At 48.5% G+C, this 26,762-nt stretch overlaps 1 protein-coding gene across 6 annotated transcripts in view; it reads right to left on the reverse strand.

Moving 5' to 3' along the window:
- Nucleotides 1-5,636: 5,636 nt before the first annotated feature.
- The window catches only part of SMYD4 (SET and MYND domain containing 4), a 43,292-nt gene continuing 22,166 nt past the window's right edge, over nt 5,637-26,762 (reverse strand). For 5 of the 6 annotated variants that reach the window (XM_031657260.1, XM_031657257.1, XM_031657258.1 and 2 more), the window contains 6 exons: nt 24,682-25,843; nt 11,192-11,374; nt 10,532-10,695; nt 7,828-7,963; nt 6,859-6,975; nt 6,531-6,658 (listed from right to left, as the gene is read on the reverse strand). In XM_031657260.1, coding sequence (XP_031513120.1) covers nt 6,531-6,658; nt 6,859-6,975; nt 7,828-7,963; nt 10,532-10,695; nt 11,192-11,374; nt 24,682-25,843 — 1,890 coding nt within the window. Of the gene's footprint in view, nt 6,659-6,858; nt 6,976-7,827; nt 7,964-10,531; nt 10,696-11,191; nt 11,375-24,681; nt 25,844-26,762 lie in introns of all 6 variants that reach the window. The other variant, XM_031657256.1, reaches the window with a different exon arrangement.

Below are 26,762 nucleotides of genomic sequence, written 5' to 3' on the forward strand. Positions count from 1 at the left end.
CCCATAATCACTGAAGCACGCTTGTAAACAACACACGGAGAGATGAGAGAGGCCATCTGTAACTTAAGGAAACTGTTATTTTATAAATCATTTAAAGAAAGCTTTCAAGGACACAGTAAATAGACCCGATATGTAAAGATTCTAAACATATTCTTTGTAAGGAGGTATGCCTATTTTACAAAGTACAGCCGGGTGCGGTGGCTCATGGCTGTAATCCCAGCATTTTGGGAGACTGAGGCGGGCGGATCACCTGAGGTTGGGAGTTCGAGACCAACCTGATCAACATGGACAAACCCCGTTTCTACTAAAAATACAAAATTAGCAGGGTGTGGTGGCGCATGCCTGTAATCCCAGCTACTCGGGAGGCTGAGGCAGGAGAATTGCTTGAGCCTGGGAGGTGGAGGTTGCAGTGAGCCAAGATCATGCCATTGCACGCCAGCCTGGGTGACAAGAGTGAAACTCCATCTCAAAAAACAACAACAAAAAACCCAAAGTATAACTGGGCTTTTTGAGGAACATGAAACATGCCCAGTGTTTGAAGTAGAATAACTACCGAACTGTCCACAGGACTAAACTTTGTTTTTTTCTTGAAAAAGCTCTACCAGAAAAGTCACTGTCTTCTCCCTTGCCACAGAGTATTAGACAGGAGGAGAAATGATATTCTGGGGCCCTTCTTTCTACAGATGTTTGAGTGCTAATTGTATTCCAGATTCCCAAAAAGCTATTGCCAGGTATCTCTGGGGCTACTGATTTCCTGATCATAATACAACGGCCACCGACGGGCACTTCTTGGGCACGCTCAGGGTGGGGAAGCTCTGAGCAGCGGCGTGGATCTGGCATTCTTTTCCACGAATGCACCTGAGCTACTTGGTCACCAGTGGTAACACAGCAACCAGGGTTCCGACCTAGGGAACCCCGTACCCTTCTGACTGGAATGGGGTTGGGCTCTTGCTACACATCCTGGTGGAAGGGAGCCTCCATCCTTACCCTTGGTCTCTTAAAATCTAAACCACAAACAGCAACGAATCCCCTGCCGCCCCCGGTTCTCATACGGTCTGTATTTGACTCGCCAGCTTGGAGAGGTCTGGTAGAGAAAAGGATTCTTTTTAGGTTTGACAACAAAGAGAAGAACTCAGGGCCGGGCATGGTGGCTCACACCTGGAATCCCAGCACCGTGGGAGGCCAAGGCAGATGGCACACCTGAGGTCAGGAGCTCAAGACCAGCCCGGCCAACATGGAGAAACCCTGTCTTCACTAAAAATACAAGATTAGCTGGGTGTGGTGGCGCATGCCTGTAATCTCTGCTGCTAGGGAGGCTGAGGCAGGAGGATCGTTTGAACCCGGGAGGTGGAGGTTGCAGTGAGCCAAGATTGTGCCACTGTACTCTAGCCTGGGTGACAGAGATTCTGTCTCAAAAAAAAAAAAAAAAAAAAAAAAAGGCCGGGCTCAACACCTGTAATCCCAGCACTTTGAGAGGCTGAATCACCTGAGGTTGGGAGTTCGAGACCAACCTGGCAAACATGGAGAAACCCTGTCTCTACTAAAAATACAAAATTAGCCGGGCGTGGTGGCACATGCCTGTAATCCCAGCTACTTGGGAGGGTGAAGCAGGAGAATTGCTTGAACCTGGGAGGTGGAGGTTGCGGTGAACCGAGATTACGCCATTGCACTCCAGCCTGGGCAACAAGAGCAAAACTCCGTCTCAAAGACAACAACAACAACAACAAAAAAAAACTTAGAAGGAGGCATGTGTGTTATAAAGTCTTTACTACAAGTTTGATTTTATTAGTGTTTGGTTAGTGACTCTGCCAAGAGTACAGAATGAAGGGCAGGGAATAAGGACTGGAAAACTGGCAGGAAACACACTGAGAGCCGCCATCCCTGGAGGAAACTGCTCAATACAATGGCTCCATATTCACTCCACCGATTGTCACAAAGGATTCGGGGAAGCTGGATGCCGTGAAGTGGAACCCGGTGTCTCTGGAGGTAAGCTGCCTTACTGATTCCTTGTTTTACATTATTTTTCAATTACAGTGTAACTACTAAGAGTTTCAGCTCCCACTGGAGTGGTGCACACATCTCATTACTACTAAAACCACAGGAATGTTCCAGGGAAACAGACTATCATCATCGAGTGAGGTGGAATCCAGCCAAAACCCCAGGCTAACCTCCAGATGCCTGCAGATCAGCTGAAACCCTTTGAAAGGACTTGGACTCTCCAGATACTAGTTTTAAGTCTTTTCTGGGAACTGGGAGTTTGTATTGGAGGCCACTTAACCATTTCAAGAAATATCCACCAAAATAGGTGTCTCTCTGACTGCAATGGTTTCTGAGTCCCCCCAGCCCTCGTATCCCAGGCTTGGGACTGTTGGGAAAGTCCCGTCTCCTGTTGAAAGCTCAGCAGCAACAGAACCTGTTTAGTTTAGTTTTGTTTGAGACAGGGTCTTACTCTGTCACGCAGGCTGGAGTGCAATAGTGCAATCTTGGCTCACTGTAGCCTCAGTCTACCAGGCTCAGGTGATCCTATCTCAGCTTCTCGAGTAGGTGGGACTACAGGCATGTGCCACCATGCTTGGTGAATTAAAAAAAATTTTTTTTGTAGCGATACGGTCTCACTATATTGCCCAGGCTGGTTTTGAACTCCTGGGCTCAAGCGATCCTCCCACCTCAGTGTCTCAAAGTACTGGGATTACAGGCATGTGCCTCCACACCCGGCCAACTCAACGTACTAGGATTACAGGCGTGAGTCACCCACCTCAGCCTCTCACAGTACTGGGATCACAGATGTAAGCCTCTACACCGGGCCTGCAGAACCTACACAGAACCCACACCTGGTCCGCAGAACCCGCACCCAGCAGCAGACCCTCTTATTTTTTTTTTGACATGGAGTCTCACACTGTCATCCGCGTTGGAATGCAGTGGCGCGATCTCAGCTCACCGCAACCTCCGCCTCCTGGGTTCATGCCATTCTCCTGCCTCAGCCTCCCGAGTAGCTGGGACTACAGGCACCGCCACCTAAGCCCGGCTAGTTTTTGTGTATTTTTAGTAAAGACAGGGTTTCACCATGTTGGCCAGTCTGGTCTTGAACTCCTGACCTTGTGATCCGCCCGCCTCAGCCTCCCGAGAGTCAGCCGGGACTGCGCCGTGAGCGCTGTGCCCGGCTGGCAAACAAAACCTCTTTTTTTTTTTCAGGCGGAGTCACCAGCTCTATGCAGCCCAGGCTGGAGTGCAGTGGCCTTGATCTCCCTCCTGCAAGCTCTGCCTCCCAGGTTCCCACCATTCTGCCTCAGCCTCGAGTATCTGGGACTACAGAAACCGCCACCTCGCCCGGCTGGATTTTTGTATTTTCAGGTAGAGCCGGGGTTTCCTTGCGTGTTAATAGGATGGTCTCGATCTCCTGACCTGCGTGATCAGCCACCTTGGCCTCCCAAAGTGCTGGGATGACGGGTGTGAGCTGCCTTTTCCCGCCGGCCATAACCTCTTTACCTTGTGTTCCACGGGCTCTTTCCTGTGGGTCCAAAATCCTTGGGACCCTAAACTGAAGACCTTACACAGGGTGGGTGGTAGGGTGTGGCGGATTTGCATCTTCAGGAGCTCCTGCATTTCACTCGTCCCGCAGGCCACAGTGCAGTGACAGAGTGCCTCCTCAACATCTGTGTGCTCAGGGCTTGGTGCCTGAAGCCTGGGCAGGGAGGTAAGAGGAGTTAGTTCACTGATTAGGGAGGCAAATGTTCGTGAGGCCTACTCACACACCGTGAAGAATATAAGATCATTTCTGTCATCAAGGATCTTACAGTCCCGGGCAGTAAGACACTGTCACCAGGCACGCTGCAAAGCAGAATGTGAGAAAAAGTTATAAAGACAGTATAGACTCCAGGATCCTGAGACAGAGGCAAATCTCAAAGTGTTTTTTCTTTGAGGCGGAGTTTCCTCTTAGCCAAGCCCAGGTAGTGGTGTGATCTTGGCTCACCCAGCCTCGCCTCCCGGGTTCAAGTGAACGCCCTGCCAAACTCCTGAGTAGCTGGGATTACAGAAGTGTCATACCACCACACTTTCGACCTCAAAGTATTCATCTGGTAATGACCACAGGTTTTACACAGCAGTGTTCATTTATTTTATTTTATTATTTTTTTTATTTTTTTTTTTTGAGGCCGGAGTCTCCTCCTTGCTGGAGTGTGCATGGCGGATCAGCTCACTTTCTGAAATACCTCAGGTTCCATGCGACCTGCCTCCCAGCCTCCCGAGTAGCTGGGACTACAGGCGCCTGCCACCTGCGCCCGGCTAGTTTTTGTATTTTTAGTAGAGGCAGGGTTTCACCCCGTGTTAGCCAGGATGGTCTCGATCTCCTGACCTCGTGATCCACCCGTCACGGGCCTCTAGGGCTGCTGCGGGGTTGCGAGCTGAGCCACTCGCCCGGCCAGCAGTGTTCATTACAAGTGATGACCATCACCCAGGGCTGATATGCATTTCAACTCTGCAGCCCTTTTCCCTCGCTCTGACCAAACCAGAATGTACTCTGTGTCTTGGGTGTCGGCCCACTCACCATTCATAGCCTTAGGTTGAACCTTTTTGGAGCCCAGGTCTCTCCTCACCACCATCGCCAGGCTGGAGTGCAGTGGCGGATCTCAGCTCACTGCAAGCTCTGCCTCCCGGGTTTCGCCATTCTGCCTCAGCCTCCCGAGTAGCTGGGGCTGACAGAAGCGCCTACCACCTCGCCTGGCTAGTTTTTTGTATTTTTAGTAGAGGCGGGTTTCACCGTGTTAGCCAGGATGGTCTCGATCTCCTGACCTCGTGACCACCCGCCTCGGCCTCCCAAAGTGCTGGGATGACAGGCGTGAGCCACCGAGGTTGAATCTTTAAACACTTTCTCATAGCAATGTACACCAAGGGCAGCTTTACCAAGGTTGGAGGTGTTCCACCCAGAAATCCTGAAATTGGGCCCTAAATGGTCTCAGTACAAAAGCGGATTTGGCATTAGCGTATCAGTGTGCTGTTCTTTCCTTTTAACCTTCAAAGCAGGTTCCTCTGCTTAGAACAGAGGATTAAAAAAAAAAAAACAAAAGCTGGGCGCAGTGGCTCACGCCTATAATCCCAGCACATTGGGGGGCTGAGGCAGGTGGATCGCTTGAGGTTGGGAGTTCGAGACCAGCCTGACCAACATGGAGAAACCCTGTCTCTGTTAAAAATATGCTTGGGCTCGGTGGCTCAAGCCTGTAATCCCAACGCACAGGAGGCCCGAGGCAGGCGGATCATCTCGGCGGATCATGAGGTCAGGAGATCGAGACCATCCTGTAAACACAGTGAAACCCGTCTCTACTAAAAATACAAAAACTAGCAGGCAGTGTAGCGCCTATAGTCCCCAGCTACTCGGGAGGCTGAGGGGCAGGAGAATGGCGGGAACCGGGAGGTGGAGCTTGCAGTGAGGCTGAATGGGCCACTGCAGCTCCAGCCTGGGTGACAGAAGCTGAGACTCGTCTCAAAAAAAAAAAAAAAAAAAAAAAAAGAAAAAAAAATATATATATATAAAAAATTAGCCAGGCGTGGTGGTGCATGCCTCTAATTCAGCTACTTGGGAGGCTGAGGCAGGAGTATCACTTGAATCTGGGAGGCGGAGGTTGTGTTGAGCCGAGATTGTGCCGCTGCACTCCAGCCTGGGCAACAAGAGTGAAACTCCATCTCAAAAAATAACAGCAACAACAACAAAGCAGGGTTTCTCAACCCTGATACTATTGACACTGTGGGCTGAATCCTTCTTTGCTGGGGCTGGTGGGGTGCACTGTCCTGTACACGGCAGGATGCTTAGCAGCACCTCTGGCCTCTTTCCACTAGATGCCAGTAGCACCCCCCCTTCCAAGTCATGACAATCAAAAACGTCTCCAGAGATCGCCTGAGCCCAGGAGTTTGAGGAAGCGGTGAGCTGTGACCGTGCCACTGCACTCCAGCCTGGGCAAGACAGCAAGACCCCTTCTCAAAAAAAAAAAAAAAAAAAAAAAGTCTCCAGGCAGCGCCACATGTTGTCTGGGGGTAAAATCAGCCCTGATTCCCTGGTTCAAGCAAATGCTTTACAAGGAACAGGATGCAGAGGAGGGAGAAGGCAGAGAGCCTGGAGTTGAGAGTGCTGGGAATGAGACAGCCAAGGGGGCTGTGATGAACCCGAGAGAAACGGGAAGGAACACTATCCTGGAGGGTGGGTGGGGCTGCCTGGCCAAGTTCTCTCTGGGAAATTCACTTGAGATCTAAGAGCTTTCCCCATATCTGCCAGGAGGAAATTCTTTTTTTTTTTTGAGACAGAGTCTTGCTCTGTCACCCAGGCTGGAGTGCAGTGGCGCGATCTCGGCTGGCTGCAAGCTCCGCCTCCCGGGAGGAAATTCTAAAGCGTTAAGTTTGTTAGAAAAACAGAAGGCAAAGCTCTCTCCTAAAGAGGAAATAAAGAAGTTTCAACATGCTTTTAAAAACACCATAGAAAAAAAGTAATACCCAGAAGAGCCTAGGAAAAGAACAGTGTGTGCCCTGTGAGGTGGGAAGAGGACTCACCCATTGAAGAAGATCTGGGCCAGTTTGAAGAGCTCATGGCCCATTTCAATGCTGGACGGCCCGTGGCGAACCTCCACCACGCGGAGACTCTTCTGTAGGTGGGTGGCTGACTTTTGCCAGTCCCCTGTGAGAAGAGAAAAGTCTTGTTCCAGAAAAGAACCACAGTCAACTGCGGATGCACATTTTTGGGGTGAGAAAACGGAATGAGAGGGGGAGCGGCGTCCGTTTACAGAGTGGGGGTAACCAGGCAGACAAGGCCGGGGCCACAATGAAACACCCACAGCAGACCATTCCTGACACAGAACATGAAGGCCGACGCCGTACCTAAGGCAGCACAGGCCCGGGCCAGGCCGTCCGCGATCGCTCCCACCATGGCGTGTTCTGCCCACAGGAAGCTCTCGGCATCACGCTGGCACCTCGACAGCAGCTGAACGGCTCGCTCTGTCAATTCAGAGGAAAGAGGCCTCACTACAGACATAAGCCCAGTCCTAGGAATGAGAACCCAGGTCTCAAATTCTCTGAATCAGCTGGGCTGAATGTGGACATTCCCCTCGGCCTCCCTGGGTTGTCACCAACCCACAGTGTCTGTTCCAATAAAGCTGCTGTTCTCTTATGTTTTCTCTGTCAGTGGAGAGAGGCGCTAGGGGAGGCCTTCCCACATTTACCCTGGGTTTTCAACATCAACTTGCCAACTCGACCAACTCTACCTTCCACGTACGACCATGACTTCTCTTGACCCTGAAATCTAAGCTAAAGGTCAACTTTCATAAAGCAGGGTAAACACAATCCCATGACGTCAAGCTCTAAGGCAGGGTTTTCAAGGGCGATGGGGAGCTCCACAACTCTCCTTCTGAAAAGAGCAAGACACTCCTATCAGCTGGGCTCTCGCCCCACTGCTCCGCAGCACAGACCAGCTCTGAGGAGGGCAGAACCACCCTTCTAGGAAGTTACGTTGCTAGGCCCTGGAATTAAAATAAATGACACTGAACTTCTGGAACTGCACAAAGCTCACGGATGTCAGTGATGACCCGTTTGCTGGCAGGGGTACTTCAACTTAGCAATCGGATGCAGAAGAAAACAACAGCCGAAATCACCTGGCCCCTTTTCAAGGGCCCCACAGTAACAGGGCTGGTCAGGGTTTGGTCTCACTGGCCTATATAGCCATCTTGTGGCTGGCATGGGGATAATGACATTCGATTCTTCCATCAGTACTGAGTATCCTTGAGTCCAAAATGGTATCAGAATGAATAAAAGGGAAGGGGCTGGAGGACCAAAGCGGGGAGCCAGTCTCACCTAGTTCCCCATCTCTGAGAAGCTTCTGGGCCACTCCGACCTGCTGCTGAAGGTCCTGTAACCGAGAGACTAGGTGGTCTCTGCTGACGACGGATTCTGCACAAGATCTGTTGCCACAGCGCAGCACGCCATCTCCCTGTGGAAGTCAGTTTCCTCTTTATTCCAATGCCAGGGTCGGTTATCAACATTGCCTGTGCTTACATTATAGGATTGCTCCACAGTTTCTTACCTCATGGAGGAAAGAGACGCCTGTAATAACAGATCACGACCAAAGCCTGATAGAATTTGGTTTGATGGTGGCAGTTCCAATGAAGGCAGGAGCTGATCCCACCTGAGGTTTCATTCTTGGAACAGAACGGGGATAGTGCACCATTTCTTTCCATTTCTATAGCCCCTCTCGTCGCTTTTTGGGGCCAGGACTTTAGATGACGAACATTTCTAGTGGTTATGAAAAAGTCCTAAGAAAACCAATAGAAAGGCCGGGCGCGGTGGCTCACGCCTGTAATCCCAGCACTTTGGGATGCCGAGGTGGGTGGATCATGAGGTCAGGAGATCGAGACCATCCTGGCTAACACAGTGAACCCCGTCTCTACTAAAAATACAAAAAATTAGCTGGGCGTGGTGGTCGCAGGTGCCTGTAATCCCAGCTACTCAGGAGGCTGAGGTCAGAAAATGGCATGAATCCGGGAGGCGGAGCTTGCAGTGAGCTGAGATCCGGCCACTGCACTCCAGCCTGGGCGACAGAGCAACACTCCGTCTCACCAAAAAAAAAAAAAAGAAAACCAATAGAAAGGCCGGGCGCGGTGGCTCACGCCTGTAATCCCAGTGCTTTGGGAGGCCGAGGCGGGTGGGTCTCTTGAGGCCAGGAGATTGAGACCAGCCTAGTCAACATGGAGAACACGGCCAACCCATCTCTACTAAAAATACAAAACTTAGCTGGGCGTGGTGGCGTATGCCTGTAATCCCAGCTACTGGGGAGGCTGAGGCAGGAGAATTGCTTGAATCTGGGAGGTTGAGGCTGTGGGAAGTGGAGATCGTGTCACTGCACTCCAGCCTGGGTGATAGGGTGAGACCCCATCACAGGAAAAAAAAAAAAAAAAAAAAAGAAAACCAATAGAAAAAGGTGCTAGGTATGATCGCCCTACATTTGACCTCGGGTCTGTAAGTTTAGCTTTCTACACAACCAGCTCTGCGTTTCACTCACGACTCTCCTAAGAAGAATACGGCACCTCTGGCAGAGGGGAAATCCTCTGAGGTGGATATGTGCTGTGTTTCAAAGGCCAATATCTATTTTCTTTCTTTTTTTTTTTTTTGAGATGGAGTCTGGCTCTGTTGCCCAGGCTGGAGTGCAGTGGCCGGATCTCAGCTCACTGCAAGCTCCGCCTCCCGGGTTCATGCTATTCTCCTGCCTCAGCCTCCCGAGTAGCTGGGACTACAGGCGCCCGCCACCTCGCCCGGCTAGTTTTTTTGTATTTTTTAGTAGAGACGGGGTTTCACCGTGTTAGCCAGGATGGTCTCGATCTCCTGACCTCGTGATCCGCCCGTCTTGGCCTCCCAAAGTGCTGGGATTACAGGCTTGAGCCACTATCTATTTTCTCATTTGGCAACAGCAACCCAGTTTCTCATGAGGATCCCTCTCACCCTCAGTCCCACGGCTGGTGCCCTACAGCTGAGGGTGTGGCATGTGGCTCACATATAGCTCCTTTCTCTGGCCCATATGGCTGGAGGAAAACTATGTCGCCACAGTTCTCGGGTCAATGAAACTCAGTAGCGTCTTTGCCCAGGCTGCTGTTAGAGCAGCGTGTGCTCTTATCCTCCTTGGCAGGAGGTCCGCAGGCTGCTGGCAGCTCTCCTGCACCATTACAGGCAAGTCTGTGTAGGACGGGCCACCACGGAGAAAATGAAGCTGAGAGGGCTGGACAGAAAGCCCCTGGATCAAGCTGTACCTTAAGTAGACTTATCCTGGAATTTTTTTCTTGAAATTTTTTTTGGTAGAGACAGGGTCTTGCTATGTTGCCCAGGCTGGTCTTGAACTCCTGGCCTCCAAGTGATCTCCCCACCTCAGCCTCCCAAAGTGCTGGGATAATAGGCAAGTGTCACTGTGCCTGGCCTATCCTGGGACATTTTTTTTGTTTTTTTTTTTTTGTTTTTTTTTGAGACGGAGTCTCGCTGTGTCTCCCAGGCTGGAGTGCAGTGGTGTGATCTCGGCTCACTGCAAGCTCCGCCTCCCGGGTTCACGCCATTCTCCCGCCTCAGCCTCCCAAGTAGCTGAGACTACAGGCGCCTGCTACCACGCCCGACTAGTTTTTTGTATTTTTAGTAGAGACGGGGTTTCACCATGTTAGCCAGGATAGTCTCGATCTCCTGACCTCATGATCCACCCGCCTCGGCCTCCCAAAGTGCTGGGATTACAGGCTTGAGCCACCGTGCCCGGCTATCCTGGGACTTTTCAATGACTTACTTGAGCAAATAGATTCCCAGTCTCCCCCACACCAGTTCAGAAGGGATTTTCTGTCCTTTATAAGAGAAACATTAAACGGAACCTTTCCCTGTAGTTTCTGTGGAGGGGAAGCAGTGTATGCGGCTGACTGGCTACAATGGAGGATGACTGGCTACAATGGAGGTGGCTTCCTCCCAAACACTGATCACCCTCGGGCTGGAAAACTGACCTTCGGGAAAAGTAGAGGGGAGAGGAGAGAATTACCTGCATGGGCGCTCTGCAACTGTTGCAACAGAATGCTTTCCACCTGGGACCTGCAGCCATCCTGTGTGCCTCAGTCTGACAAGCTGGACAGGTGCAGTCAAAGAAATACTGAGACCTCAGCTTCTGCTGCCTTTCGGCAACCCCCATCCGGCTCTTGTGAGGCCCTGGAGGGAGATCACCCTCAGCCAATATTGAAAGCAAGAGAGAGTCAAACACGACTTAAAAACCTTCAGCTTAGCGGAGGGTCTGGACAATTACTTATCATGTGACAGCTAGCCTTTACTCAGACATTTGTGGAACTGGATACTAAAATAAGCTTCCAAGTTGCTGAGACAGGAAGAAAGAGAAGCCAAGAAGTTGTTCCTAGCCCATTTTCAGAACAGGAAATACATAGTGATTAAACAGAGCAAGACATAGTTTAGCCACAAGAGAGCCCTCATACGAAGGCCCTTCCTTCCTTCCTCCCTTCCTCCCTTCCTTCCTCCCTCCCTCCCTTCCTTCCTTCCTCCCTTCCTTGTTTTAGGCCTAAGTGTTCTCTGCCTCTTCCAGGAAGCAGACAGTAGACAGGTGAAGTCACATGCCCGGGGGCTTGCTGACTTGCATCCACCCGTCCTTTTCTGTTGGAGAAGGGCGGGACAGCAGTGCGGAGGGATGGCTCACCATAGCAGTGGAGAATCTCTTGCCCCTTTCCAATCCGCTGTGATGCCCGGATGGTGGCGACAGTGCTAATGAAGGACACGCTGGTGTTGGGGCTGCAGGAGTGGTTCAGGAGGCTGATAACAGGGAAGATGCCTGTGGCAAGGCGCACCTGCCTGCTGTCAGTAACGATGCTCCCTTTAGATCCTGACAGGGCAAGAGGAAAGAAGGAAAAAGGTGTCAGGACATGAGCCCTGGCCCCACCGTCTATGCCTCAGAAGATGAGCCAGGCAGCTAGGCCTGCAGCCCGTGTGAGTCATGACGCCACAGCCGGATCCAATGTAAATCAGATGGAACATGACTCATGGCAAGCTCCAGTCCCCAGGAAGCAAAGTGGATGAACCACACCAAGTCCACTGGAGTCCTGGAACCTAACGACTGTGTCTCTACACCACGAAATAGCCAAAGATGAGAACTTATAGAAAAGCAATAAAAAAAGAATGAAGAGTAGGGAGCGTTCTAGATAGTTTCATGATGTTCCTGAGGGAGAACACAGAAACCAGAGCCCCTGTCGAGGTGACTTCCCAAAGACTTTTAGAGCCCAAAGGCTTTTGTTTATCTGGTCTTTGGCTGGTTAATAGAACAAGCGACCTAGTTACTAACCCGAACTTTATATATTTAAGCAGGCCAGGCACCGGGGCTCCTGCCTGCAACCCCGAGGCTCAGGCAGAAGGATTGCTTGAGCCCAGGAGTTCACGGCCAGCCTGGACAACACAGCTAGATTTGGTCTCTAAAAAAAAAAAAATTAAAAAAATTAGCCAGCCATAGTGGTGCATATCTGTAGTCCCAGCTACTCAGGAGGCTGAGGCGGGAGGATCAATTGAGCCCTGGAGTGTGAGGCTGCAGTGAGCCATTATTGCACAATTGCACTCCAGCCTGGGTGACAGCAGGCCCCGTCTGGAAAAAAAAAAAAAAAAAAACACATAAAAAAAATAAATAAAAAATAAATATTTAAAAAAAGTTTTACCATATTTGTAAAATTTATTATCTTTTTCTTTTTTGGTCTTTTCAAGCCCATAGTAGTTTACTTTAAAATTCTGTTCATTTTGGCCGGGTGCAGTGGCTCACGCCTGTAATCTCAGCACTTTGGGAGGCTGAGACAGGCGGATCACAAGGTCAGGAGATGGAGACCATCCTGGCTAACATGGTGAAACCCCGTGTCTACTAAAAATACAAAAACTTAGCTGGGTGTGGTGGTGGGCGCCTGTAGTCCCAGCTACTCGGGACACTGAGGCAGAAGAATTGCTTGAACCCGGGAGGTGGCGGTTACAGTGAGCTGAGATCGCGCCACTGCACTCCAGCCTGGGCAACAGAGTGAGATCCTGTGTCCAAAAAAAAAAAAAAAGAAAGAAAAAGTTTGTTCATTTGAGAAAAGAAAACATAGTGGCTAATTAGCATTTAAAAGTCCACTTGTGCCGTTTCACTCAGCCAGAGGCTCTACCTGTGCCGGTTTCTGTCAAAGCCATCTGCCCTAGGACTATGTACAGTAAAGATAATCTCGGGCACACAGAAATGCTTCAAGTATGTTCAGTAGCCTCAGTTTAAGCACGAGGCAAATTATGTTTCCAACAAAACAGGTTGGAAGATAAAAGATACTAGTATCTAAGAGGAAACATTCAGTTTTCTGGAAAACTGGAAAAAGCATCAAATAATTGTGATATCACCGAACACATGCCAGGAATCTCAAAAAAACCACTCACCAGGGTGGGCACCGTGGCTCATGCCTGTAATCCCAGCACTTTGGGAGGCAGAGTTGGGCGGATCACCTCAGGTCAGAAGTTTGAGAGTAGCCTGGCCAAAATGGCAAAACCCTGTCTGTACTAAAAATACAAAAATTAGCTGGGCATGGTGGCATACGCCTGTAGTCCCCGCTACTCTGGTGGCTGAGGTACAAGAATTGCTTGAATCCAGGAGGCAGAGGTTGCAGTGAGCCAAGATCACACCACTGCACTCCAGCCTGGGTAACAGAGCAAAATTCTGTCTCACAAAACAAAAAAATTCACCAAAGAAATAAATAGTCTAGGTATAAATGTAATGGATAAAGAAAATATTATGAACCATCACATGAAAATGTTTTATAGGCTGGGTGCATGGCTCATGCCTGTAATCCCAGCACTTTGGGAGGACGAGGCAGGCGGATCACTTGAGGTCAGGAGTTTGAGACAAGCCTGGCCAACATGGTCAAACCTCGTCTCTACTAAGAATATAAAAACTTAGCTGAGCATGGTGGCGTGCACCAGTAATCCCTGCTACTCGGGAGGCTGAAGCTGGAGAATCACTTGAAACTGGGAGGCAAAGGTTGCAGTGAGCCAAGATCGCACCGCAGCATTCCAGCCTGGGCGACAGAGTGAGGCTCTGTCTCCAAAAAAAAAAAAAAAAGTTTTATAAAGGAAAACCCTAAATGTAGGAATAACAGGAATAATGTTGTCTCTCTGGAGGCAAGTCTACTATCTGTTGCTAAGGAGAACAAGAATAGAACAAGTAAATACATTTCACAGGGAATCCAAATGACTCAATTCTAGTTAATAATTCTACAGACTGTATTAAAATCTCTCATCAGAGCTTCTCCGAAGTGCTTCACTGATTTTGTTTCTTCTTCTCCGCCTTGTTCAATGCCCACCTTCTGGTGTATGTGCTAATGAGCAGTGAAAATGCTAAAAGGCAGGTGGCAGGAAGGAGCCGGCCAGGGCATGGACAACTTGTAGTCTGAATAATCAGCACGTGCATAATTAAAAGTGGACTTGCATTGCCAACTACTGATAACTGGCAATCTATGTTAGAACCGCTGCTAAAATTTTCCAGAAAAGAATGATCACACTACAGTGAGTAATGTCAGCTCTGTGAATTATTTATAGATTACCCTCTGACAGAAGTAGGCCCAGGAACTGTGGGTATTTATGTCAGAGTTAAATCTCTAATTATTTCTAAAAAATTAAGTATTGATTTTTTAAAATTACTCAATATTTTGCATTAATCATCTATCAGTAGAGATAACAGAAAGTGAGAATATGTATGTACTTCATCAACCAAATTTAATCTGTGACATTTTGTATTAAAACAAAGAGGGAGTGATTCTATACCAAAAGGGTACCTTGCTAATATCTCTAGTGTGTTTATTTTTATTTATTTATTTATTTATGAGACATAGTCTCACTCTGTTCCCCAGGCTGGAATGCAGTGGCATGATCTAGGCTCACTGCAACCTCCGCCTCCTGGGTTCAAGTGATTCTCCTGCCTTAGCCTCCCGAGTAGCTGGGATTACAAGTGCCCACCACAACCGGCTAATTTTTGTGTTTTTAGTAGAGATGGGGTTTCACCATGTTGGCCAGGCTGGTCTCGAACTCCTGACCTCATGATCCACCCGCCTTGGCCTCCCAAAGTGTTGGGATTACAGGTGTAAGCCACCGTGCCTGGCCATCCCTAGTGCATTTAAACTGGGATTTAAGTAAAGAAAAAAAGATTCATTCACAATACTTTAAGAATATACATCCTTTGGTATATATTTTACATAATGAGAAAATTGTGGGTGTGTGTCTAATCAAGGACCCAAACTAAAGATAGACCCCTTCGGCCAGGCGCGGTGGCTCACACCTGTAATCCCAGCACTTTGGGAGGCCGAGGCAGGTGGATCATGAGGTCAGGAGATCTAGACCATCCTGGCCAACATGGTGAAACCCCATCTCTACTAAAAATAGAAAAAATTAGCCGAGCGTGGTGGTGGGCCCCTGTAGTCCCAGCTACTTGGGAGGCTGAGGCAGGAGAATGACATGAACCTGGGAGACAGAGCTTGCAGTGAGTGGAGATCACGCCAGTGAACTCCAGCCTGGGAGACAGAGCAAGACTCTGTCTCAAGAAAAAAATAATAAAGGCCGGGCGCGGTGGCTCAAGCCTGTAATCCCAGCACTTTGGGAGGCCGAGACGGGCGGATCACGAGGTCAGGAGATCGAGACCATCCTGGCTAACACAGTGAAACCCCGTCTCTACTAAAAATACAAAAAAAACTTAGCCGGGCGAGGTGGCGGGCGCCTGTAGTCCCAGCTACTCGGGAGGCTGAGGCAGGAGAATGGCGTGAACCCGGGAGGTGGAGCTTGCAGTGAGCTGAGATCCGGCCACTGCACTCCAGCCTGGGTGACAGAGCGAGACTCCGTCTCAAAAAAAAAAAAAAAAAAAAAAAAAAGAAAAAAAAAATAAAAAAATAAAAAAACAAAAAAAAAAAAAAGTAAAAAAAAAAAAATCCTTCGTTGCTGAAGAGTGAAAGCAACGGGCAGTGAATTGATGGGATGTGACAGGACACAGAAACCCAGTAAAACCGTGTTATGACAGGAATCCAGATAGATCACGAATGTACCATTCCCACTGAGACAGAGCCACATGCCACGGTCTAGAAAAATCATCAGCGGCCAGTTCCGTCCCTTGAGATAAGCCCTGGTGCGAGGTTTCTGGGGAACTTTGATTAAATAGGATTTATGCAAAGATAATAACATACATTTTTATAGGTTTTTGTCAGTCTATCCTAGTTAACACTTTAATCCTTCGCCTGCACTGCTAATGAAACAGATGCTAATGAAATTCAACGAGAACACTAAATTGGGAGGCATTGGAACCCCAAAGAAATAATAAAAAGGGATATAACAAGATTAGAAATAGGAGCAGACTAAAACAAAATGAGATGAAATTTAAAAATGAAAGTGAACCTTGCTGGTGGGCGCGTAACAGTGGAACTTTCCTGGAGGGCAATTTTGCAAGATGTATCAAGTGCCTTAAAAATGGTCACAGAAGGCCGGGTGCAGTGGCTCACGCCTGTAATCCCAGCACTTTGGGAGGCTGAGGTGGGAGGACTGCTTGAGCCCAGGAGTTCGAGGTTACAGTGAGCTATGATAGCCCCACTGCACTTCAGCCTAAGTGACAGAGTGAGACCCTGTCAAAAAAAAAAAAAAAAAAAGCCACTAATTGAAATTACAAAAGGAATACGTGGTAGTCAGAGAAAAATTTAAAAAATTGAACATTACAGAGAAAATGACAGTCACTTGCAATGCCATCACGCAGATATAACATGTTGTCTTTAAATCCTAACCTAAAATGCATTTTAGTATTAAAAATACAGGTCTGGTGCGGTGGCTCACCCCTGTAATCCCAGCACTTTGGGAGGCCGAGGCAGGAGGATCACTTGAGCTCAGGAGTTTGAGACCAGCCTGGGCAATGTGGCAAAACCCTGTCTCTACAAAAAATACAAAAGTTAGCCTGGTGTGGTGGTGCGCACCTGAGCCTAGCTACTTGGGTGCCTGAGGAGGGAGGAGCACTTGAACCCTGGAGGTCGAGGCTTCAGTGAGCTGAGATCGTGCCACTGCACTCCAGCCTGGGCAACAGAGACCCTGTCTCAAAAAACAAAAACAAAACCAATAAAATAACTTGCTGCTGTGATAGGCCCACAAAAGGATCTGGTTTTAATTACTAGAGAGAGGTTAGAGAGTGACCGTTTTTATTTATCACTATTTTATTTATCATTATCGATAAATAATATCAATCATGACCGATTTTATGTATCATTATCAATACAGTGCTTGCGTATGTGTGCTTTTAACAGCTGTACTGAGATAGAATCCGTCTACCATAAAATTCACTTACGGGTACAGTTCAGTGCTTTTTTGGGGGGAAATTTACATGATTGGGCAAACATGACCGGTTTTACATTTTCATCATTATGCACATTTTTATTTTTACCTTGCTTTTTTTAGACAGGGTCTCACTCCGTTGCCCAGGCTGTAGTGCAATGGGCTGACCTCAGCTCACTGTGGCCTTGACCTCCTGGGCCCAAGTTGTCCTCCCACCTCAGACTCCCGAGTAGCTGCGACCACAAGCGTGCACCACCACGCTCAGCTAATTTTTGTATTTTTGTAGACACGGAGTTTAGCCATGTTGCCCAGGGTGGTCTCTTAACTCCTCAGCCTTCCAAAGTGCTGGGATTACAGGTGTGAGCCACTGTGCCTGGCCGCTATGCATATTTCTAAACGTTGATTTTAAGAGCTGTATAGCTGCTAGAGATGTTCCCTCATTTTGTCCATTTACATCTTAATTTTTGTTTATGAGGGTTTTTTTTTGGGGGGGGGTGTTGTTAAAAAAATGACAATTTCATTTGTTCACAATTCTGTACCCCAGCAGTTTTGGCTCAGCTCAGTTGAATATTATTTTTTTTCTGCTGGTTTTGCCTGGGGCTTACTCACATGCCTGCATTCCTGTGGCAGGTGGTCTTTTATCCTCAAGGCAGCCAGCCCAGGCTTGTTCACAGGGCTACAGTATCATTCCAAGACGGTGACAGTGGAGGCAATTAAGGCTTAGACTCCAAAGTTACATAACATCACTTCTGTCTATTGGTCAAAGCAAGTTACAGAGCTAGCCCAGATTCAAGGGAAGGGGAAAAAAAAACTCCACTTTTTAACAAGAGAAGCAGCAGTGTCAAGCTGCAAAGAGGCAACTTACAGGGATGGGAGAAACTGTGGTCATGTTTGTAAACGGCCTTCCCCAGAGGCTCTGAGGCTTATCCAATCTCGTCATGTCCACGACGACACTGAGATACACAGAGGTTCAGGAGATTAGGTCTTCTGCCTCTCAGTGTGGTTTTTTTTTTTTGAGACGAAGTTTCACTCTTGTTGCCCAGGCTGGGGTGCAGTGGTGTGATCTCGGCTCACTGCAACCTCCGCCTCCCGGATTTAAGCGATTCTCCTGCCTTGGCCTCCTGAGTAGCTGGGACTACAGGCACCTGCCACCATGCCCAGCTAATTTTTGTATTTTTTTTTTTTTTTTGGAGATGGAGTCTCACTCTGTCACCCAGCCTAGAGTGCAGTGGTGCAATCTTGGCTCACTACAACCTCTGCCTCCCAGGTTCACACCAGTCTCCTGCCTCAGCCTCCTAAGCAGCTGGGACTATAGGTGACTACCACCTCGCCCGGCTAATTTTGTGTATTTTTAGTAGAGACGGGGTTTCACCGTGTTAGCCAGGATGGTCTCCATCTCCTGACCTCGTGATCCGCGCGCCTCGGCCTCCCAAAGTGCTGGGATTACAGGCATGAGCCACCGCGCCCGGCCTACGAGCTGTTCTTTTGTTGTTGTTCCCAGTGGTAGGGTCTTGCTATGTTGTCCAGGCCGGTCTCGAACTCCAGGGCTCAAGTGTTCCTCCCGCCTCAGCCTCCTATCTATCTATCTATCTATACAGAGAGAGAGACTTCCTCTGTCACCCTGGCTGGCGAGCAGTGGGGCGATCTCAGCTCACTGCAACCTCCACCTTCCAGGTTCAAGCAATTCTCCTGCCTCAGCCTCCCGAGTAGGTGGGATTACAGGCACCTGCCATCACGCCCGGCTAATTTTTGTATTTTAAGTAGAGATGGGGTTTCACCATGTTGGCCAGGCTGGTCTCAAACTCCTGACCTCAGGTGATCTGCCCGCCTCAGCCTCCCAAAGTGTTGGGATTACAGGTGTGAGCCACCGCGCCTGGGCTGTTGAGACAGGGTCTCACTCTGTCAACCAAGATAGAGTGCAATGGCACCATCATAGCTTACTGCAGCCTTGACTTCCTGGCTCTATGGATCTTCCCACCTCGGCTGCCTGAGTGGCTGCGACCACAGGCGTGTGCCACCACGCCCAACTGATTTTTACACTTTTTTGTAGAGATGGGCTCTTGCTGTGTTTCCTAGGCTGGTCTCCAACTCCTGGGCTCAAGCGATTCTCCCACCTCAGTCTCCCAAAGTGCTGGGATTGCAGGCATGAGCCACTGTGCTTGGCTTTGGTCTGTTCTTGAGAGATGTTTCTTTTCTTTTTTTGAATTACGGCTAAATATGTTCCTTAAAAGTTTTAAAGAATTCACATGGAAACAAATGGATCTGGCTTATTTTTATGGAAACATTTTGATAACTTGACTCTTCTACAATTACTGGTTTTTTAAAGTGCTTTCCTCCTTCTGGGACAATTTAGGCAATTGTTTTTTTCCTTTTTTAAAAATTATTATTATTTTTTATTTATTTATTTATGTTTTTTGAGACGGAGTCTCGTTGTGTCTCCCAGGCTGGAGTGCAGTGGCGTGATCTCGGCTCACTGCAAGCTCCACCTCCTGGGTTCACGCCATTCTCCCGCCTCAGCCTCCCAAGTAGCTGAGACTACAGGCGCCCGCCACCACGCCCGGCTAGTTTTTTGTATTTTTAGTAGAGACGCGGTTTCACCATGTTAGCCAGGATAGTCTCGATCTCCTGACCTCGTCATCCACCCGCCTCGGCCTCCCAAAGTGCTGGGATTACAGGCTTGAGCCACCGCGCCCGGCCTATTATTATTTTTTAACAAACAGGGTCTCATCATGTTGCCCAGGCTGGTCTCGAACTCCTGGACTCAGGCAATTCTCCCACCTCGGCCTTCCAAAATGGTGGGATTACAGGAGTGGGCCCCCGTGCCTGGCTCTTTTTTTTTTTTTTTTTGAGACGGAGTCTCGCTCTGTCGCCCAGGCTGGAGTGTAGTGGCCGGATCTCAGCTCACTGCAAGCTCCGCCTCCCGGGATCACGCCATTCTCCTGCCTCAGCCTCCTGAGTAGCTGGGACTACAGGCGCCACCACCACGCCCAGCTAATTTTTTGTACTTTTGGTAGAGACGGGGTTTCACTGTGTTAGCCAGGATGTTCTTGATCTCCTGACCTCATGATCCGCCTGTCTCGGCCTCCCAAAGTGCTGGGATTACAGGCTTGAGCCACTGTGCCCGGCTTTTTTAAAAAAATTTAATCCCAAGAGGGGATCTTGCTCTGACGCCCAGGCTGGGGTCCAGTGGCACCGTCATAGCTCACTGCAGCCTTGAACGCAGGCTCAAGCCATCCTCCCGGGCCAACCTCCTGAGTTGCTGGGACTACGGGTGCATGCCACCATGACTAGCCTTTTTATTTTACATTTTGTAGAGATGGGGGTCTCACTCTGTTTCCCAGACTAATCTCAAACTTGTAGCTTCAAGTGATCCTCCTTCCTCAATTCCTAAACTATTGGGATTACAGGTGTGAGCCACAGTGCCTGCCTGGCTTTTTTTTTTTTTTTTTTTTTTTTGGACGGAGTCTTTCTCTGACACCCAGGCAGGATTGCAGTGGCGTGATCTCGGCTCACTGCAACCTCTGCTTTCCGGGTTCAAGCAATTCTCCTGTCTCAGCCTCCCAAGTAGCTGGGACTACAGGTGCATGCCACCGCGCCTGGCTAATTTTTGTATTTCTAGTAGAGACGGGGTTTCACCATGTTGCCCAGGATGGTCTCAAATTCCTCAGCTCAAGCGATCTGCCCACCTCAGCTGCCCAAAGTGCTGGGATTAAAGGCGCGAGCCACTGCGGCTGGCTTCAGGTATTCTTTTTTTTTTTTTTGAGATGGAGTCTCGCTCTGTCACCAGGCTGGAGTGCAGTGGCGCAATCTCGGCTCACAGCAACCTCCACCTCCCAGGTTCAAGCAATTTTCCTGCCTCAGTCTCCCGAGTAGCTGGGATTACAGGTGTGCACCACCATGCCCAGCTAATTTTTGTATTTTTAGTAGAGATGGCGTTTCACCACGTTGGCCAGGATGGTCTCTATCTCTTGACCTCGTGATCTGCCCGCCTCGGCCTCCCAAAGTGCTGGGATAATAGGTATGAGCCACCGCACCCGGCCATATTAAGTATTTTAAAGTCAAGACATAGAATCAAGAGTTGGTAACTTTCTGCCATTTAATCGGGAAGCCCCATATATTTTTATGTTCAGAAAAACAGAACAAAATAAGTATATTAGAAAATGCAAGTGAGTGTACCCAAAGGATAACATAATTCTGGAAAAACACTCAACAGCTGTATTTTAGATGGTAGCAACGGCTCAAAGAAGCAAAGGAGGGCAGAGGAGAACACAGGCCAACTTGAAATGTGATTTAGTAGTTTCACGGGACCAGGCCAGTCCTATTTTTACATGTTCCATGTGCTTCAGGATGGGGAAGGGAATCTTGGCCAAAACATGTCTGCTGAGATACCTATATTCCATATAACCTGCCTGCTGAATTAAACATAAACACGCACATCAAAATACGCTGACAAATTCTAGATGACCTGATGTGAGAAGATCAAATGAGCTAAGCATGTGTAGTTCAGTGAAGCCACATTTAATATTAATCTGTCTATAAAAACTCGGTTTAGCTAACACCTGGTTTCCTCTCTCTCAAGAGAGCTAATCAAAAAAATTAAGAAAAGTATAATGAATGGATTGAGTCAAAAAAGATTTTCTGCTAAAATGAAGATCATAAAATAGAAAGACTGCAAATGCCGTTTTTCTAATAATAGCTGTATCTGTTGTCAGTACAGTCACACTGGAGATGTCAAGCTAGATCATGATTCTCGGCACATCCAAGCTTCCCGTCTATTTTTTTTTTTTGAGACGGAGTCTCCCTCTGTCGCCCAGGCTGGAGTGCGGTGGTGCGATCTCGGCTCACTGCAAGCTCTGCCTCCCAGGTTCACGCCATTCTCCTGCCTCAGCCTCCCAAGTAGCTGGGACTACAGGCGCCGCCACCACGCCCGGCTAATTTTTCTTTTCTTTTTTTTTTTTTGAGATGGAGTCTTCCTCTGTCGCCCAGGCTGGAGTGCAGTGGCCGGATCTCAGCTCACTGCAAGCTCCGCCTCCCGGGTTTACGCCATTCTCCTGCCTCAGCCTCCCGAGTAGCTGGGACTACAAGGCGCCGCCACCTCGCCCGGCTAGTTTTTTTGTATGTTTTTAGTAGAGACGGGGTTTCATCGTGTTAGCCAGGATGGTTTCGATCTCCTGACCTCGTGATTCGCCCGTCTTGGCCTCCCAAAGTGCTGGGATTACAGGCTTGAGCCACTGCGCCCGGCCTAATTTTTCATATTTCAGTAGAGACGGGGTTTCACGGTGTTAGCCAGGATGGTCTCGATCTCCCGACCTCGTGATCCGCCCACCTCAGCCTCCCAAAGTGCTGGGATTACAGGTGCGAGCCACCGCACCCGGCCCCCATCTATCTTAAGTAGTGTTATGTGTAGTCTCCAGTTCAGGAAAGCAGGGCTGAGCCGGCTGGTCTGTGTTTAGAGGTGGCCCCTTGAGGTCTGGCCACCTGATCAAAGGACGGGCAATATGTAGGCTGGCAGCTGCTGGTACAGTGTCGGGTGGAAGGCTGCACTGGGCTGGGTTCGTCTCTTGGCCATTTAGAAGAAATGGGAAATCTTTGTCAATTGGAAAAGAAGACAGAGAGTAGCTGAGTGAGTTAAGGGTCTGATACCTGGCCGGGCGTGCTGGCTCACGCTTGTAATCCCAGCACTTTGGGAGGTCGAGGCAGGTGGATCACCTGAGGTCAGGAGTTCGAGACCAGACTGGTCAACATGGTAAAACCCCATCTCTACTAAAAATACAAAAATTAGCTGGGCGTGGTGGTGCATGACTGTAATCCCAGCTACTCGGGAGGCTGGGGCAGGAGAATCGCTTGAATCCGGCAGACAAGGTTGTAGTGAGCTGAGATCGCGCCACCGCACTCCAGCCTGGGTGATAGGGCAACACTCCATCTCAGAAAAAAAAGAAAAAAAAGAGTTTGATACCTTACTCAACTACTGGGACTCTTCTTTCTGCAGTCTGGTTTGACTATTATTTCTGCCCTCCCTAAGGAGAAACTATATAGCTTTCTCTGGAATCTTGTGCATGTATTTTTTTTTTTTTTCTTAAGACAGGGTTTCACCCAGGCTGGAGTGCAGTGGTGCGATCATGGCTCACTGCAACCTCTGCCCCTGGGCTGAAGTGATTCTCCTGCCTCAGCCTCCCAGGTTTAAGCAATTCTCCTGCCTCAGCCTCCCAAGTAGCTGGGATTACAGGTGCACACCACTGTACCCGGCTAATTTTTGTATTCTGTCATGTTGCCCAGGCTAGTCTCGAACTCTTGAGCTCAAGTAAGTGACCTGGCCCACCTCGGCCTCCCAAAGTGCTGGGATTACAGGCGTGAGCCACTGTGTCAGGCCTTTTGTGTATGTACCTTATAACAAACTTGCTATTACTGTTTAAGACAGTTTTCCTTCATAACCAAAAAATTTCAGGTTGAGTGCGGTGACTCACACCTGTAATCCCAGCACTTGGGGAGGCTGAGGCAGGAGGACTGCTTGAGCCCAGGAGTTCAAGACCAGCCTGGGCCACACAGCAAGTCCTCATCTCTATTAAAAACATTTTAAAAGGCCGGGTGAGCACATATACACCATGGAATACTATGCAGCCATAAAAAAGGATGAGTTTGTGTCCTTTGTAGGGACATGGATGCAGCTGGAAACCATCATTCTTAGCAAACTATCACAAGAACAGAAAACCAAACACCGCATGTTCTCACTCATAGGTGGGAACTGAACAATGAGATCGCTTGGACTCGGGAAGGGGAACATCACACACCGGGGCCTATCATGGGAGGGAAGGGGAGGGATTGCATCGGAGTTATACCTGATGCAAACAACGAAAGCTGATGGGGCAGCACAGCAACATGGCACAAGTATACATATAACAAACCTCGGCATCGCTTGTGCACATGTGATCCCAGAACTTAAAGCATAATTTAAAAAAAAAAAAAGGAATTAAAAAAGTAAAAAAAAAAAAAAAAAAAAGGCCGGGTGAGGTGGCTCATGCCTGTAATCTCAGCACTTTGGGAAGCCAAAGCAGTTGGATCACCCGAAGCCAGGAGTTCAAGTGCCACCTGGCCAACATAGCAAAACCCCGTCTCTACTAACAACACAAAAAAATTAGCCAGGTGTGGTGGCGTATGCCTGTAATCTCAGTTACTTGGGAGGCTGAGGCATACGAATCATTTGAACCTGGGAGGTGGAGGTTGCAGTGAGCCAAGATTGCACCCCTGCACTACAGCCTGGGAGAGAGCAAGACTCTGTCTCAAAAAAAAAATATTTTTTTGTCAGCAATATGAACTTTTTAAAGAATTTAAAAAGAATTTTACAAACATAGCTTTACACAACTCTGTAAAGTTACCTGGTATAAAACTACCCATTTTACATATGAGACACTGGGGCAGAACGGGATCAAATAATTTTTTTTTTTTTTTTTTTTTTTTTTTTGAGATGGAGTCTTGCTCTGTCACCAGGCTGGAGTGCAGCGGCGCGATCTCGGCTCACTGCAACCTCCGCCTCCCGGGTTCAGGTGATTCTCCTGTCTCAGCCTCCCGAGTAGCTGGGACTACAGGTGTGCACCACCATGCCCAGCTAATTTTTTTAAATTTTATTTTTAGTAGAGACGGGGTTTCACCATGTTGGCCAGGATGGTCTTCATCTCTGGACCTTGTGATCTGCCCACTTACCTGTGTGTTGCACGGTGGTCATCGCCTGAGCGTCAATCTCCCTCTTACCTGTGTGTTGCACGGTGGTCATCGCCTGAGCGTCAGTCTCCCTGTTACCTGTGTGTTGTATGGTGGTCATCGCCTGAGCGTCAGTCTCCCTCTTACCTGTGTGTTGTACGGTGGTTATCGCCTGAGCATTACACTGCAGCTGTAACATGTGTCTCAGCATTGCCACTCCCCATATAGTCACGTCGGGACACGACTCAGGTGTCACTGCTGCTGTGGGCTGAGAGGAGTTCACACCTGTTGGGACGGCCTGTAAACCGGCTGCTTCTAGCTGCCTGCACAGTACAGAAACACAGAGGGCACAGAGGAATTTGTGCTCCGGGCTGTGGTTTTCAGTATGGGGCAAAAGGTTGAAAACAGCATTATAATCACTGTCATACTTCCCATTAGCATCACATCCAGGAATCGGGGTCTCAACCATATTGCCATTTTTCTCACTCTCTCCTCGGCCATAATTAAGTGTCTTGACCTGATTGTCGCTTTCTGGTAAACAGATGTCCTTGTTACTAATCTTAACACAAAGCTTCTTTACGATTTTGCGAACATCCTCAACTCCCACCACAAGAGTCAACCTCAGGGCAATGTGGCAAAAGACACCCAGTGTGAGAAGCAGCCCCCCCAGAGGACATTCTGTCCTGTGGTAGAGCTCCCAGGCCTGCTGCAAACACTCCTGGCTGCAATACTTGGCATAACTGCATCCGTCACACGGAACTGTGGCCAAAGTGTGCTTCAAACATCGGTGACAATAGAGGTCCCCATTGGTGACTCTGGTGTCCCATTGGCTGTCTAGGCCGTGATGCGGTGGTGGCAGTTCTCCGGGGTTGAGAACACTCACAAAAGCATCCTCCTTCACCAGGAGCTCTCCTGGGAGAATATCTTTCGTGGCAACGAGATAGCGACCTTTTAAAGGATCTATGCACAAGCCGACGGATGATGAGGCGTTGGAAAGTCGTTCATTCTCTCCCCTGAGCGCCACATCCTCGAGGGTTTTGGCCAGAGTTGCTGGGAAGGTTTCTGTGGGACTCTCCTTTTCCTGTAGCTTCGTTTTCAGATGATGGAGGTTTCTCTGCAGAGTCTGACGGGGGACACCTGCTAGGGTTGGTGTGGCCGTGAAGTTCCTTTCAAGATCACCGATGGTCTGGCTCGCCTCCTGTAGTCTCCCCAGGGCCACCAGACATTCTGCTTTACGTAACATGATCTTGGGCTGCAGTCTTTCTGGATAGCCATGCGTCTGTGCTCTGCTAATGTCTTTAAGGCACGTCTGAAAACAGAAAGAAAATCCCACAATGACCCTTGGTCCCTAGTCTTCAATGTTTACTGAAAGTATTTCCAAAAATCTATAGGAAAGTTAAGGATTATTAAAAATGGAACAATTACAACCACATGCTTATTTAAATCATATAATTTTGAGTGATTCTTTCAGTGATTAGCAATACTTGTTGAGGATACTGGTATGCTTAATGTTCTTGGATTAAATATTTCTATTTTTTTAGGAAAAAAAGTCTTCTGGATAGAAGAATTATAGTATGGGCCAGGTATGGTGGCTCAAGCCTGTAGTCCCAGCACTTTGGGAGGCTGAGATGGGCGGATCACGAGGTCAGGAGATCAAGACCATCCTGGCTAACACGGTGAAACCCCGTCTCTACTAAAAAATACAGAAAACTAGCCGGGCGAGGTGGCGGACGCCTGTAGTCCCAGCTACTCGGGAGGCTGAGGCAGGAGAATGGCGTAAACTCGGGAGGCGGAGCTTGCAGTGAGCTGAGATCCGGCCACTGCACTCCAGCCTGGGTGACAGAGCAAGACTCCGTCTCAAAAAAAAAAAAACAAACAAAAAAAACAAACAACAAAAGTTATAAAGGGTTAAATGTACTGGAAGTTCTTCTTCCTAATCATTGGCCTCAGTAGTCCAGGACTTTCTTGCTTAGAGTCTAGAGTTAGATTCCTGCTTTTCTCTTTTAGTCTGAAGGGCAGGTAAGTGTGGACTTCTTACTATTCCAATAGTTCTCAACTCTAGGGTATAATTTGAATTTTTGTAGAATTCTGAAACAGATGTATCAAAATGGCATTTTAGAGCTTGTCCTTAGACTTCTCTAATACAAATTCCAGATGCCTCAGAGATATCCTCCTAAAACATTAATTTGATTTTGGTCACTTCCTGTTTTAAAAACTCCACTGACATG

The sequence above is a fragment of the Papio anubis genome, chromosome 17 (genome assembly GCF_008728515.1).
Source record: "Papio anubis isolate 15944 chromosome 17, Panubis1.0, whole genome shotgun sequence".
Classification (NCBI taxonomy): Eukaryota; Metazoa; Chordata; class Mammalia; order Primates; family Cercopithecidae; genus Papio; species Papio anubis.